Source organism: Nyctereutes procyonoides, unplaced genomic scaffold (assembly GCF_905146905.1).
Source record: "Nyctereutes procyonoides isolate TBG_1078 unplaced genomic scaffold, NYPRO_anot_genome, whole genome shotgun sequence".
NCBI classification, from domain to species: domain Eukaryota; kingdom Metazoa; phylum Chordata; class Mammalia; order Carnivora; family Canidae; genus Nyctereutes; species Nyctereutes procyonoides.
The window spans coordinates 66,835,042-66,849,541 of record NW_026575146.1 but is presented as its reverse complement, the minus strand read 5'-3'; the positions used below and the strand labels follow the sequence as shown (position 1 = coordinate 66,849,541).

Below are 14,500 nucleotides of genomic sequence, written 5' to 3'. Positions count from 1 at the left end.
GCCAAAGGCAGACGCCCAACCGCTGAGCCACACAGGCGTCCAGAAATCAGGGTTTTAAGTACCCCAATTCTTTGGAAAAGAAGAGCTACCTTTGCATACATGCCCCATCTTTGTACACTGCAGCCATTGTTCCCTTCCAAAAAAAAATTATTATTATTATTTTGATGGATGGTAGCTTCATAAAAGGAACTAGGTTTATGCTAGGATGTAAAGTAAGATATTAAATGGATAAAAGTCTTGTTCAATGAATTAAACACAAAAATTAATAATTAGACTAGAAAGATGTTTTCTACGGATGCATTTCTTTTTTAAAACTTTTGCTTCAGGGTTGCCTCACATCCATACTATATCTTCTCTGTCATGTCTCTATATGAAGTATTTTTGCCTTGTTCCTGACCAAACATACACAGACTAACAAAACTGTCTCTAATGCTTCTGGGTGTACTTGACTTTAACGTTACCTAGGTTCTCCTTCCAGGAACACATTTTGTATGTAAACGACTCTATAGAATGATATGTGCATTTCGATCTGTAGGTTTTGGGAGCATATAAAATATTTTTAGTTTGGGACCACGCTGAGCATCAAGGAGTCTGAAATAATGTCTCTAAACCACTCTCCAGAAATCTGGGTACGGATCATCGACGGAAGAGCCAAGCCCTTCTGGCCTGGGACGTGAGACCCCAATTGCCAGAGTCCTCTAGGGGGCGTGGCCTTTCCTCCTAGAGGTCAATGGGAGTGTCCCATCCTCGTCCTGTGTGTCTGTGAACTACATTACCCAGAAGAGCGCACGTCGATGGACTACATCCCTGACCTATGAAGGTAAAGAAAAAGAATCGTTTCTGCATATGCGCCTAACGTCGAGGCGGGACTTCCGGCCTCATCCCCCTGGCGGTCTTTTTGCCTCTTTCATAGCTGTCTGTCTGCTAATGTTCTGGAGCGCAGGTTCGGGGTCCGGGTGACTAACTGAGAAGGTGCTAAGGGAGCCGCTGTCCCCGCCGCACAGACTGGGGTCCACGGCTCGGCGACGCCGCCCAGACTGCCCCGCACGGGGTCCAGGACAGAGACCCCCCAGCCCGGGTGTCCGTCCGCCCCGCCCCCGGAGTCCGATGGCGGCGGCCGCGCCCAGGGCCCCTCCGCAGGTAAACGCTCGTCCCTCGGGCCCTCCCCACCCAGACCCTCAAGGCCCGAGCACCGGGCGCCTGGTCACGTCCCTGCGGCCCAGACCCGGGTGTTCCGGACAGGGAGACGCCGGTGGGCGGGGGCCCGCGTTCTGAGCGCCAGCGCGCTGGCGTGCGGGAGCGGCCTGCGGGGGAGGGGCGGGCTGGGGCAGAGGCTGTAGGGGGCCCTGAGGCGGGAGGACTCTGAGGTCAGGGAACAGGGAGCGTGAGGCAGGGTCATGTCAGAAATGGCGGGCGGAGTTGCGGTACCTTCGGGTAAGGACTCTGGATGCCAGGAGGGGTCTTTTCCAAAGGAGAGACACCGTCTCCGTTAGGGATTTAAACTTTTCCCGAAGGCGGTTCAGTGGAAGAGTAGACCGGATGGCCTTGAAGAGGGCATTGAGGCCGTGGGAGGTTGGATCTTAGTTCAGGTGGCACAGTCGGCAAGAGGGGACACAGCATTGAGACTCAGCCACATGAAGTCACCTGTACTCCAGGGCCAGGGAAGGAGACGGGAAACATGAGCCCAACAAACCCTGCACCCTTTCCCCCACTGCCAGCCCCTGCACAGGTTCCCATTGCGGCAGAGGGGCTCCCATTACACAGGTCGGTGGAGAATGTCGCAACCACTCACTGGCCTTGGCCACCACCCACATGATCTCTGGATTATGGTGTCCTGGGGCTTTTAAGTGTCATTCCCCCAGGCCTGGGTCTGGGGGTCCTGGGGAAACCCCAAGCACAGGGCCCTAAGTCCATGGCAGGCTTTATATAGAAATGTTCCTATTTCTGGCAACTGTTGCACCAGGAACTGGTTCCAAGATATGCAGATGCCTAGAGGTGTAACTGAACCGAGAGTGTGCAGAAAAACACAGGTGTCCTTTTGGGATGCCTGAGTGGCTCAGTGGTTGAGCGTTTGCCTTTGGCCCAGGGCGTGATCCCGGGCTCCGGGATCCAGTCCCACATCGGGCTCCCTGCGGGGGGGCGTGCTTCTCCCTCTGCCTATGTCTCTGCCTGCCTCTCTCTCTCTCTCTCTCTCTCTGTGTGTGTGTGTCTAAAAAAAGAAAAAAACCACAAATGTCCTTTTAGGTGGGAACAAAGAGCAGGGGGACAGGAGTCAAGACTCAGCAGTTGGGTGTGTCTTTTGGAGGTGATGGGGAGGTGTGAATTGGAGGCAGAAAGTGATCTTACAAGGTCTTACCAGACCCCACCTCACTGCAGAGTGTAGAATAGACTGTGAGACAGAAGAAGGAAGGAAGATCAGGCTACTGCCAAAGCTCAGGTGTTAAAGGACTGGAGTTGTGGTTTCAGAAAAGTAGTTGGATTCTGGATGCATGTTTTAAAAGGGGCAACTAGATTCTCTCTGATGAGGGAGGAGTGAAATACAGGATTCAGGGATAACCCCAGTGTTTTAGGTCTGAGCAGCTGTAGAAGTGGAAGGTCCATTATCTAAGATGAAGAATATAGTAGAAGTAATACTCTTTGTGGGGAAGGGGATGTTAGGAGCTTTGATTGAGGTATATTGACAGTGTGGGGTGTTTCAGAAACCAATGAATGGGTGCGTTGTGGGGGCAGTTGTATACAGATCCAGGAGTCTGGGGAAGGGTTCAGAGTGTTCACGATTGGGGTGGGTAATTGTCAGGTTATGATTGTAAACCTATTAGGGGACCAGGTGCAGGAGAGTGGGGACTGGACTGGACCTCTTGCCTAGGTACCTTGGTGATGGGTTGAAGCTTCACAAACACAAGTGAAGGGATCCCTGGGTGGCGCAGCGGTTTAGCGCCTGCCTTTGGCCCAGGGCACAAACCTGGAGACCCGGGATCGAATCCCACGTCGGGCTCCCGGTGCATGGAACCTGCTTCTCCCTCTGCCTGTGTCTCTGCCTCTCTCTCTCTCTCTCTTTCTCTCTCTCTCTGTGACTGTCATAAAAAAAAAAAAAAAAAAAAAAAAAAAAACACAAGTGAGGCAGGTAAATGGCCCTGAAAGGAGTGTGTGTGTCAGGGATAGGATATTCTGGCACATGGCCAAGGCTTCCAAGGCAAGGGTGGGCATGAATGAGGTGGACAAGGAGGCAAGAGATAACTGAGGCAAGATGTTGTGCAGACTGGAGTGGGTGCTTATTCATCACTCTGTGCAGTCACCAGAGCCTTGTGAGGACTTGTTGGGGCCCTGTTTCATTCAGCCAGGAAGTTAAGGTCAAGGGCAAATGGCAAATGTGGTCATTTGTGAGAGTCAGTAAGGCTTGGGGTCGACCACTGATGAAGCTAGCCTTTGAATGAAGGAAGTTGTGATTGCTTTGGGGGCGGGGGCGGACACGAAGTGCAGCATATGGTGGAATAGGGCCATGGTTTTCTGAGATCCTCATGTCTGAGGCAAGGAACAGACTCCAGAAGTGAAGCCTTTGTAGAAGGATTTAGGGCTGTGACTGCTAGTGGGCATCCTGGGAAGTCAGTAGCATTCAGTCCTGTTTGAATTTGCAGAGTCCTGTGGATGCTGTTGTCAGGTTTCAGTGCCAGGTCTAAAATTAAGACCCAATATTATGTGCAGCACTGATGTCTAGAAACCTTGAGGATCTCAAATGGCCACAGTGCTGCTTCTCCTCCCACTCTGCTCCCAGAAATAAGATCTCCTAACCAAACAGCGTTTTTACCAAAGGGATCTGAAGCAGTTCCTGCTTATCCCTCTGTAGTTGGTTTCAGTTCCCTACCTGCTCATGGAGTTACTAAGATAAGTCAGCAGCATCTTCCCAGGGGAGACAGGAGTACCTCTTTCTATTGATATTACAAAGCTTGGGTCTAAAAACCACTAGCTGTTCACTCTTTCCCGGAGTGGAACCCCCATGTGGCCCTGTGTGGCTTGTGGCGTCCTCCTCTCCCACATTGTGAATATGTATGGTTAGAAAAGTGCTGTCAATTTCATCTGTCCAGTGTTAGGTGTCTATGTTTGGCCATCCCTGTAAACCTAGCACTCAATCCCATCCTCACTAGTGGGGTGAAGAGGAGGTGATTGAAGTACAGTTATGTATAATTGTAAAGCCAAAGAGATGCCTAAGATATGCAGGGCAGTAAGCTGGTGGTAGCATATCACAGCATATGGCAGTGTCTGGAAAAGTGGGAGATATGCAATCTAAAGAATGATGTGTACTTGTAGAGGGCGTATGCCTGATGCCCCAGGCCCTGGTATTGAGAATTACATGGTTTGTCCATACGAGGGGAATTGCTTAGCAGAAAGGAGTGAGTGGGGTGCCCGGGTGCCTGGGTGGCTCAGTCAGTGAAGCATCTGCCTCTGCTCAGGTTACAATCCCAGGGTCCTGGGATCCAGCCCCACATCAGGCTCCCTGCTCCGCGGAGGGCCTGGTTTTCCATTTCCCTGTGACTGTTATTCTACCTACAATGCTCTCTTTCTCTGTCAAATAAATAAATAAAATCTTAAAAAATGAAAAGAAAAGAAATGAGTGAGTGCCTCTGTGCCAGACCTTTGTTTGATACCTTTTTATCCACCTGCCTTGTCTTGTCACTGATGGCCGGTGCCAGTGATCAACGGGCCTGTGAGGAGACAGCGGCATCAGCGGTGCTGGGGCCTGGTTTCTCTTCTATGTTGGATACTTAAGAGGAGGATGAGTGAGGGGCAGGTGCGGAGGGGATGGATTGCCATTTTTTAGGGAAAGGGTATGGTTTCATCTGTCTCCATCTTACAGGGCACTGTGACCTTTGAGGATATTGCCATGTATTTCTCCTGGGAAGAATGGGATCTTCTTGATGAGGCTCAGAGACACCTGTACCAGGATGTGATGCTGGAGAACTTAGCACTTATAACTTCTTTGGGTAAGACCCTCAACCCCACCTTTCTGCCCTGAACGATTCTCTCCCTTTTCCTTTTTTGCCAAGGCAGGTCTGTCCTCCCATCATGATCATGGTCTCTGTTTCTTTCCCCACTTCCTCAAGTAGGCAGTGTGCTGGGCTGGGCTGAGATGTGTGTGCACTGCTACTCCTTGAACAGCCCTGACACCGGCTACTCCTAAGCCTCTCAGAAAAGGAACCAGGGTCAGGAGTGTTCCAGTCGGCCCAGGGGATCCCACTTTTCGTGCTTTCTCCCTTCCAGGTGACATTCAGTTACAAAGCACCTGAGTATCCAATTTCTCCAAAGGTTCCACTTTCTACTCTCTTCCTCTGGCTGACATATCCTCATTCCTTTTCGTGCCATAAATTGCCATCACTGACCATCACTGTTACATAGACCACAGTTTGTTCTTGCAAGACCCTCCTTGGAAGTTTTCTCTCCTGTATGCTGCATGTGCTGAGCTGTTCTTGGCCAGTGCTCGGTTATCTCCCCAGTCTTTCTCTTATTAGTACTTGCATCATCCCAGGACCACATAGTTGCTTGTCTTGTGGTTGTGAGGAGAGTCCGTTGTGGTTCACACATTAGATACGAACCCAGCTGCAGCAAGATGGGCTCAGAGGAAGCCTGGCTCTGAACAGGGCTGTGTACACATAACACCAGAAACTTATCCCACATGACTGGTCTTTTGTTGGTAATGACAATGGTCCCCACACTTCATATCTGCCTTTTCTTCCCCATTCTTCACACTTAGGTGACTAGTCAACTGCTGTTTATCGCTTATACTCTTACTTCCTGTCCAGGCCTAATCTGCACCTCTCTGGACTCCACGTCTGGACCATTTTAGTCACTGCTCCATTTAGGGTACTCTTCTCATTGGCTCCTATGTATTGTGTCATGAGGTGTACGTACATTCTTGAACTCTGGCCTCTCTTTCACTATTGAATTCTCCTGGGCCTGAACACACCCTTCTGCAGAGCAGACTAGGTCCTATTGAAAAGTTATGTGTAGACCTTGTCTCTCCCCAGAGTGTTTCTTTCACCTCACAAATGCTCCTGTACCCCTGTTTTGTGATCATTAGTGGCCCAAGGCTGCTGAATTCAAACCTCAAATCCTGTAAACAGTCTTGTGGACTCATTTCTGGGTTTGTTAGACACACTTGTGTACCAGCTGCCTACCCATGAAAGTCACTGTGCACTTCACCAGCATTTCCTGCTTTCAGGTTGTGAGCATGGAGCAGAGGATGAGAAGGCCCCTTCTGAGCAGAGCATTTCTGTAGAAGGAGTATCACAGGTCAGGATTCCCAAAACAGGTCTTCTTTCCCAGAAGGCCAACCCCTATGAGGTGTGTGGTCCAATCTTGAAAGACAGTTTTCACTTGGCTGAGCACTGGGAAACACAATTCAGTGAGAAACTGTATACCAGTGGGACACATGGGAAAAGATTCTATTTCAGTGAAAACCTTCATCACAAAAAGCAGCACGTGAGAGATCAGCCCTTTGGAAGCAACATAAGCAGAGCTTCAGTGGTGGTCAAGAGTTGCAGATTGCAAGTTTCAGGGAAGCCCTTTATCTGTGGGGAGGTTGGAAAGGACTTCCTGGCCAGCTCAGGATTCCTCCAGCAACCAGCCACACACACTGGAGAGAAGTCAAACAGTGGAACTGAATGCAGGATGGCCTTCCCCAAAGGAAAGACTCAACACCACTGGGGAGACTGCACAGAAGCTTTCAGCCACAAGCACACATTTACCCATCACCAGAGAGTCCGCCCTGGAGAAAGATGTTACATGTGCAGTGAATGTGGGAAATCTTTTAGCCATAACTCGAGCCTTATTAAACACCAAAGAGTTCACACAGGAGAAAGGCCTTATGAGTGTGGGGAATGTGGGAAATCCTTTAGCCAAAGCTCCAACCTCTTTCAGCATCGGAGAGTTCACACTGGAGAAAGGCCTTATGAGTGCAGTGAATGTGGGAAATCTTTTAGCCAGAGCTACAGCCTCAATAACCATCGGAAAGTTCACACTGGAGAAAGGCCATTTGAGTGTGGAGAATGTGGCAAATCCTTTAGTCAAAGATCTAACCTCATTCAACATCAGAGAATTCACACTGGAGAAAAACCTTATGAGTGCAGTGAATGTGGGAAGTCCTTTAATCAAAGCTCTGCACTCTTGCAGCACCATACCATTCATACTGGAGAACGGCCCTATGAGTGCAATGAATGTGGGAAATCCTTTACCTACAATTCCAGTCTCTTAAAACATCAGAAAGTCCACACAGGATCAAAGCCTTATGAGTGCAGTGAATGTAGGAAATCTTTTAGCCAGAATTGCAGCCTTGTTCTACACCTGAGAGTTCACACTGGAGAAAGGCCTTATGAGTGCAGCAAATGTGGAAAATCTTTTAGCCAAAGCTCTGCACTCCTTAAACACCATAGAGTTCACACTGGAGAAAGGCCATATGAGTGCAGTAAGTGTGGGAAGTCCTTTAGACGAAGCTCCAACTTCAGTGACCATCGGAGAATTCACACTGGAGAAAGGCCTTATAAGTGTAACCAGTGTGGGAAATCTTTTAGTAAAAGCTCTGGCCTCACTCGACACCAGAGAATTCATACTGGTTTGGGCATCATAAATGTCTTGAATGAGAAAGCCATTAGCCAAAGGCCTTATTATCTCATTGATTACCACAAAATTCACATGGGAGAAACAACTTAGATGTGTAGCAAATGTATTTCCTTGTTCAGTATAACAACACTCAAGGAGATCTCTTTTGAGGGTGCCATCTGCCTAAATTGAGTTTCATACATCCAAACATCAAAATAAATTCCAGGTATGGGGATGCCTGGGTGGCTCAGTGCTTAAGCGTCTGCCTTCGGCTCAGGGTGTGATCCTGGGGTCCTCGGATCAAATCCCACATGGGGCTCCCTGCATGGAGCCTGCTTCTCCCTCTGCCTGTGTTCCTGCCTCTCTCTCTCTCTCTGTGTCTCATGAATAAATAAATCAAATCTTAAAAAAAAATTCCAGGTATGTAGGAGCTGCATCACATTTGAGCATAGTCCTGTGTCAGATTTTTATTACTGTTGGTTCTGTAGCAGCACCTGTTTACCTCTACCACCTGCAGATGTCCACAGGTGCATCATTTATCTACCCTGACCTGTTCAGGGAAGTTAACCTTGGTATTTGCCCATTCACTGGTAAACGTGTGGGAAGCCAGAGTACTCATTCCTTTCTCTCTGATTAGTTAAGGCATGGATGGCCCAGTTGTGGTCCAGAGGACTCCATCTGAGTTCTGCTGATGACCTGAAAAGTCACCTTTTTTAGGGATATTATTGGTCTGGTGACTCTTGTGATGGCATTTCTAGCCCCCAAGTCACCAACCCAGGAACAGCCTTCCTCCATTAATCTGATTTGTGCTATAACAAAGCCCTTATTGTTTAAGTCACCTTTATCTTGAGAGTTATTCACTTTATGTGATGGTTTTGGAGCAACAGAACAACAGGAGAAACAGCTCCTGTGAGCACCCCAATGTTTATGTGCATCAGAGGGCTGGAAGAGTGGTAGTCCTCTCTCTGGTTTGGCTCTTGTTTGTGTTGTTGCCCCATGCCTCAAAGGAAATTACATAGGATTTTGTGGTTAAATTGTAGCCTGGGTGGCAGGACATTTTGTGGTGTCAGAGCTCCCCCTGAAGGGGTGCAATGGTGACAAACTCCAGTACTTCTGGGAACAACATAAAATTGTTCTTTGGTTTGCTGGGAATATGGCATTGTGCTCAGCACTGGGGAAGAAATCTGTTCCCAGGTCCTGCAGAGGAGTGATGGACACCAATGTCCAGAATTCTGTGTGGTGGTGTCAGTGGCTGAAAGATTATAGGAGGAATCCTAATTGTACGCAAATAGTAGATGATTAGAGAGTACAGGAGACTGCACCAAACTGGTTGAAATGTGCCTTTTTTAAAAGGGCACTTGTGGGCAGCCCGGGTGGCTCAGCGGTTTAGCACCTGCCTTCGGCCCAGGGCATGATCCTGGAGTCCCGGGATTGAGTCCCACATCAGGCTCTCTGCATGGAGCCTGCTTCTCCCTCTGCCTGTGTCTCTACCTCTCTCTCTCTCTCTGCATCTCTATGAATAAATAAATAAAATCTTTAAAAAAAATGCCAACCTGGGAACCCTAAAGCTGCTTTTAACATTTCTCTACAACTTAATTGTTCTTTGTTGATAATATAGAAGCTGGAATTTTGAGCCACCATTTTGAGTTACTTCTGGTTTAAGTTTCTCCTGGAGATGTGCACTACATGGCCTACTAAACTTCCTCTCTCTCTCTCTCTCTCTCTCTCTCTTTCTCTTTCTCCCCCTTCCTCCTTCCCTCCCTCTAATCTGTCTTTCTGTTACATGGACCTCAGCCAAAAACACAGAAGGGTAATGGAACATCATTTTTCTTTTCCCTACACCTGCTGAATGTAGACATAACACCAAAGAAGTCTTCCCTACCCCCTCACCAATTTTCTTTTCATCCTTGGGGTCACACACAGCCTAAGTATGTGGGCCTTGATGGAAGATTTGACAGCAGCTTTAGTTGCTCTGCAGTATTTTGTTTTGTTTCTTTAAGATTTTATTTATTCATGAGAGAGAAAGGGAGGCAGAGGCAGAGGGAGAGGCAACCTCCTCACAGACCAGGGAGCCCAAAGTGAGACTCCATCGCAGGACCCTGAGATCCATGGGAAATTGTCTTCCTTATGTCAGAAGGAGAGTGACATTCCTCTCAAGGACAGGAAGCTGAGAATAAGAAAATTCTGTACAGCCCTTTGAATCATTATATTTGTATCTTTGGAGTAAATCTCCAGTAGTGCAATTGCTAGGTCATAGGGTAGCTCTATTTTCAACTTTTTTGAGGAACCTCTATACTGTTTTCCAGAGTGGCTGAACCAGCTTGCATTCCCATCAACAGTATGAGAGGGTTCCCCTTTCTCTTCATCCTCACCAACATCTGTCATTTCTTGCTTGTTGATTTTAGACATTCTAAGTAGTGTGAGGTGATATCTCATTGTGGTTTTGATTTATATTTCCCTGATGCTGAGTGATGTTGAGCATTTTTTCATATATTTGTCGGCCATGTGTATGTCTCCTTTGGAGAAATGTCTTTTCATGTCTTCTGCCCCCTTGATTGAGTTATTTGTTCTTTGGGTGTTGAGTTGGTAAGTTCTTCATAGATTTTAGGTACTAGTCCTTTATTACAGTGTCTTTCAAAATAAAACATACTCTTACCATAGGATCCAGCAATAAATTGGTATTTATTGACCCTGAATGAGTCAAAAAAGTATGTTCACACAGAAACCTGCGCACCAATGTTTATAACTTTATTCATAACTGCCAGAACTTGGTTGGAAGCAACCAAGATGTCCTTCAGGAGGAACCAACACATTGTTCTGGTGGAGGATGTTGATAGGCTCATGTGGGGGTGGGATGGGGCTCTGAGTGTGTGTGTATTTGGTGGGCAGGGAGCAGTGAAGGCAGAGCAGAGAGCATATGGGAAATCTCTGTACTCTCTGCTCAGTTTTGCTAGAAACCCAAAACTGTTCTTTAAATCACACACACAGGGACACCTGGGTGGCTCAGTAGTTGAGCATCTGCCTTCAGCTCAAGGCATAATCCCAGGGTCCTGGGATCAATTCCTGCATTGGGCTCCCTACATGGAGCCTGCTTCTTCCTATGCCTATGTCTCTGCTCTCTCTCTCTCTCTCTCTCTGTGTGTGTGTCTCTCATGAATAAATAAATAAAATCTTTCTTTTTTTTTTTTTTTTTTTTTTTTTAAAAAAAGGATGCCTGGGTGGCTTAGTGGTTGAGTGTCTGCCTTCAGCTTGGGGTGTGATCCCAGTGTCTGGGTTCAAGTCCCATATCAGGACTCTGCCTCTCTCTCTGCCTCTCTCTGTGACTCTCATGAATAAGTAAATAAAATCTTTTAAAAAATAAAAAAACAAAAAAAATAAACAAAAAACAAAAAAAGTAAATAAAAAATAAAAAAAAACACACCCATAATAAAACCTATGTGTTTTTTTTAAAAGATTTATTTATTTATTTATTTATTCATTCATTCATTCATTCATGAGAGACAGAGAGAGAGAGAGGCAGAGACACAGGCAGAGGGAGAAGCAGGCTCCATGCAGGGATCCCAATGTGGGACTCGATCCTGGGTCTCCAGGATCACACCCCAAGCCAGAGGCGGCGCTAAACTGCTGGGCCACCAGGGCTGCCCAAACCTATGGGTTTTTAAAAAATTATTCCAGAGACAGCTGGGTGGCTCAGTTGGTTGCATGTCCAACTCTTGGTTTTGGCCCAGGTTGTAATCTCAGGATCATGAGGTCAAACCCTTGCATCAAGCTCCCTGATTGGTACAGTCTGTTTAAGATTCTGTCTCTCTCAGAACATAAAGACTCCTAACTCTGTGAAACGAACTAGGGGTGGTGGAAGGGGAGGAGGGCGGGGGGTAGGGGTGAGTGGGTGACGGGCACTGAGGGGGACACTTGACGGGATGAGCACTGGGTGTTATTCTGTATGTTGGTAAATTGAACACCAATAAAAAATTAATTTATTAAAAAGATTCTGTCTCTCCCTCTCCTTCTGCCACTTGATCCATGTCCTCACCCTCTCTCTAAAATAAATAGATAAATCTTTTTAAAAATTCCAGTACTACCACATAGCTGGTCCTCTTTGAGATCCCAATTTGTCTGAGCCACTTCAAAGTCAAACCTCTGTGACTACTTGCCTTTTCAGCATGGCTCCTTCCAACCTCTTCACCTGACATCCGTTCTTCACTACACTCAAGTCATCCACCAGATTGCTCCAAAAACTGCTCTTCTTGCCATAGACACCAATGAGTTCTGTGGCGAACATCTAATGCCCACTTCCTATTTACCAGATTACTGGACATTCTAGCACTTGTAGGAGAGGAAAACGTCTCCTCTGCCCTCTTAGACTCTGGTTGGACCTAAGATAGGAAGTGACTTAAGACATTAATATGAGAAAAGCATACACATTTTAGTAAGTGTTAAGGTACACAGGAGGGAGCCTTCAGAAGAGAATGAAAACCTGAAGAAGTGACCAGAGCAGGAAATATTTATACCTTCAAGACAAATAATAAATTTGTGAAGATCTGACAAGACAAAGAGTTGGGGTAGTTCATGGTGAAGAAGTGAAAGATAGAGGCTAGTTTAATAAGGTTTGTTGGTATGGATTGCTCATCCCAGTTCCTGCATCCATCTGCCATCTCTGGTGACTAATGATTTCTTCCTCCTTTGTGGTACACGAAGGGTATCTTTTCAGAACATTCTTCTTGCATCTTCTATATCTTAAGGCTCATGAATATGAAAGACTCCATGTGCCAAAGAGGCACCTTTTTGGAGTGTTACGTTCTGGTTTCCTTCAGAAGAGTCCAGGTAAGAGTCCACTCATCTTATTTTTCCTTAGGACACTCTCATCGCTGGCTCTTGACAACCAAAAGCTTCTCCTTTAATTCCTGCCTTTCTTGATGCCCCTCCATAGCACTGTTTGCTGGCATAAGCTCCTCTGCCTGGGTGTTAAAATTTAAAGTGCATCCATAGCTCAACCCAGGGCCTTCCCAGAGTCTGTCATTGTTATTTATTTTTTAAAAGCAATCTCTAGGTGATCCAGTCCATTTGTAAGACATTAATAATGAACTCTCTAAACCCCAGATTCCATCTCCATTCAGATTTGGATATACAACCACCTGACTGGTTTTCTGAATTGGATGCGTCATAACACACCATATTAAAAAATGGTTCAGCTATAAAATCATGGCCTTCTTCCTTCCTTGCCTTGGCTGTCCCAGATTTCCCATATGAATGGCTTTTAGTACTATTTACCTAGTGACCCTGTTCCATACTCTGGAAGTGTTTCTTTATCCTGTATCTCCCCATACCATAGTTAATCCATTGCCTAGTCCTGCCTGTTTCTTCCCTTGATATGTATACCCAAACATTTATTTCCATTTCTGTGACTACTCTCCACAACTATTTGTTTAACCACATGATCCTGAAGGACGTCAGGGTTGTTGCCAGTTCAGGGCTGTGGTGAACAGAGCTGCTAATAACATTCATGTCCAGGATTTTCTGTGAACATGTGTTGTCAGGCCCAGAGATGGAGTCCTCCAGACCAGCCTTGGGTTTGATGCCTCACTTCCTAGAAGGACTTCTAGGACTCCACAGAAGCTGACCTCCTGGAGGTCAAACTGATACATGGCCCAGGGCCACCACCATAAAATCACTTTATTAGCCTTAAGTACCCAAGATCCCAGCTAAACAAGACAGTCACTAGGCATGACATTCCAACAGTTTAGGGGTTTCCTCCCAGGAGCCAGGAGAGATCAGATGATTCATTGGAATGTGTAGGTTCTGAATATCCCAGACCTGCTCAGGCAACCCTTTACTGCATAATCTGTTTTCATTTGTCTGGGATCGAAGCCCAGAGGTTGAGATTCTGGGTTGTAAGACACTAATAAGTTTGTAGTTTTTGTTTTTGTTGTGTGTTCAAAACTGCAACACTGTTTTCCAGAGCAATGTACCATTTTATATCACCAGTGATGCATTAGTGACACAATATCTGTACAACCTCACCAGCGTTTTGATACTGTTCCCCCATTTTGTTTAAGACATCCTGATGGATGTGTCCTGATATCTTGCTATGAATTTTATTTGCATTCCCTGGAAACAGCTTGCATTTTTTCATGTGCTCATTTGTCATCCAACTGGATCTCTTCCTCTCAGGTGAAATGTCTGTTCTGTGTCTTTTGTCCATTTTGCATTTGAAGGGGTTTTTTGTTTAAGAAAATATTGATGTGTTTTGAGAGTTCTTTACACATTCCTAGTGAATATTTGATTTATAAATTTTTTCACAGCCTCTGTACTTTGTTGTTTTGTCCTCCTCAAAGATGTTTTATATAGCCTAGATTTTTAATTTTGATGACTTCCTCTGTCTCCATTCTTTTTATGGATCATCTTCTTACGGCAAGTGTTATAATCTCTTTGCCTGACCCTATATCACAAATTTTTCTTAGAACTTTTCTCCCTGACCCAGGATCGAGTCCCACGTCGGGCTCCCGGTGCATGGAGCCTGCTTCTCCCTCTGCCTGTGTCTCTGCCTCTCTCTCTGTGTGTGACTATCATAAATAATAAATAAAAATAAAATAAATGAAGATGGATATTGTTGGGGCCAGGCGGGAAGAGAAACTCCTCAAGATGGCGGATACCCCAAATGGCTGAGGTTCCTGTCACCACCTCCACCTGGGACGCCAATGGACCAATGACCTGCTGACAGCTTGACGCAGACCCTTAGACCTCTCCTTTGGACTTACCCAACCGTACCCAATGCCCTTCAAACCCCAGAGGAGGAAGTCACCTTTGACTGACCGAACTGCAATCCTTCCTTTGCATAGGGAGGGTCACTCTGACTGGTTGGATTGCAATCCTTCCTTTGCATATGAGCCAACCAATAGGAAACCGTTCT

The 14,500-nt window shown here is 46.4% G+C and overlaps 1 protein-coding gene across 1 annotated transcript; it reads left to right on the top strand.

Annotated features, from left to right (window-relative positions):
• Positions 1-925: 925 nt before the first annotated feature.
• On the top strand, positions 926-10,730 carry LOC129500892 (zinc finger protein OZF-like). Its single transcript, XM_055311786.1, has 3 exons — positions 926-1,140; positions 4,853-4,979; positions 6,215-10,730. Exons 1-3 carry the CDS (start codon positions 1,108-1,110, stop codon positions 7,699-7,701), a joined length of 1,647 nt encoding a protein of 548 aa, XP_055167761.1. The 5' UTR covers positions 926-1,107; the 3' UTR covers positions 7,702-10,730.
• The last annotated feature ends 3,770 nt before the right edge of the window (positions 10,731-14,500 follow it).

Bases quoted from the DNA above. Each gene is read 5' to 3' on its own strand.
- LOC129500892 (XM_055311786.1), top strand. From the start codon at position 1,108: ATGGCGGCGGCCGCGCCCAGGGCCCCTCCGCAG. The intron at 1,141-4,852 runs GTAAACGCTCGT...TCCATCTTACAG, and splicing joins CGCCCAGGGCCCCTCCGCAG to GGCACTGTGACCTTTGAGGA. The intron at 4,980-6,214 runs GTAAGACCCTCA...TCCTGCTTTCAG, and splicing joins AGCACTTATAACTTCTTTGG to GTTGTGAGCATGGAGCAGAG.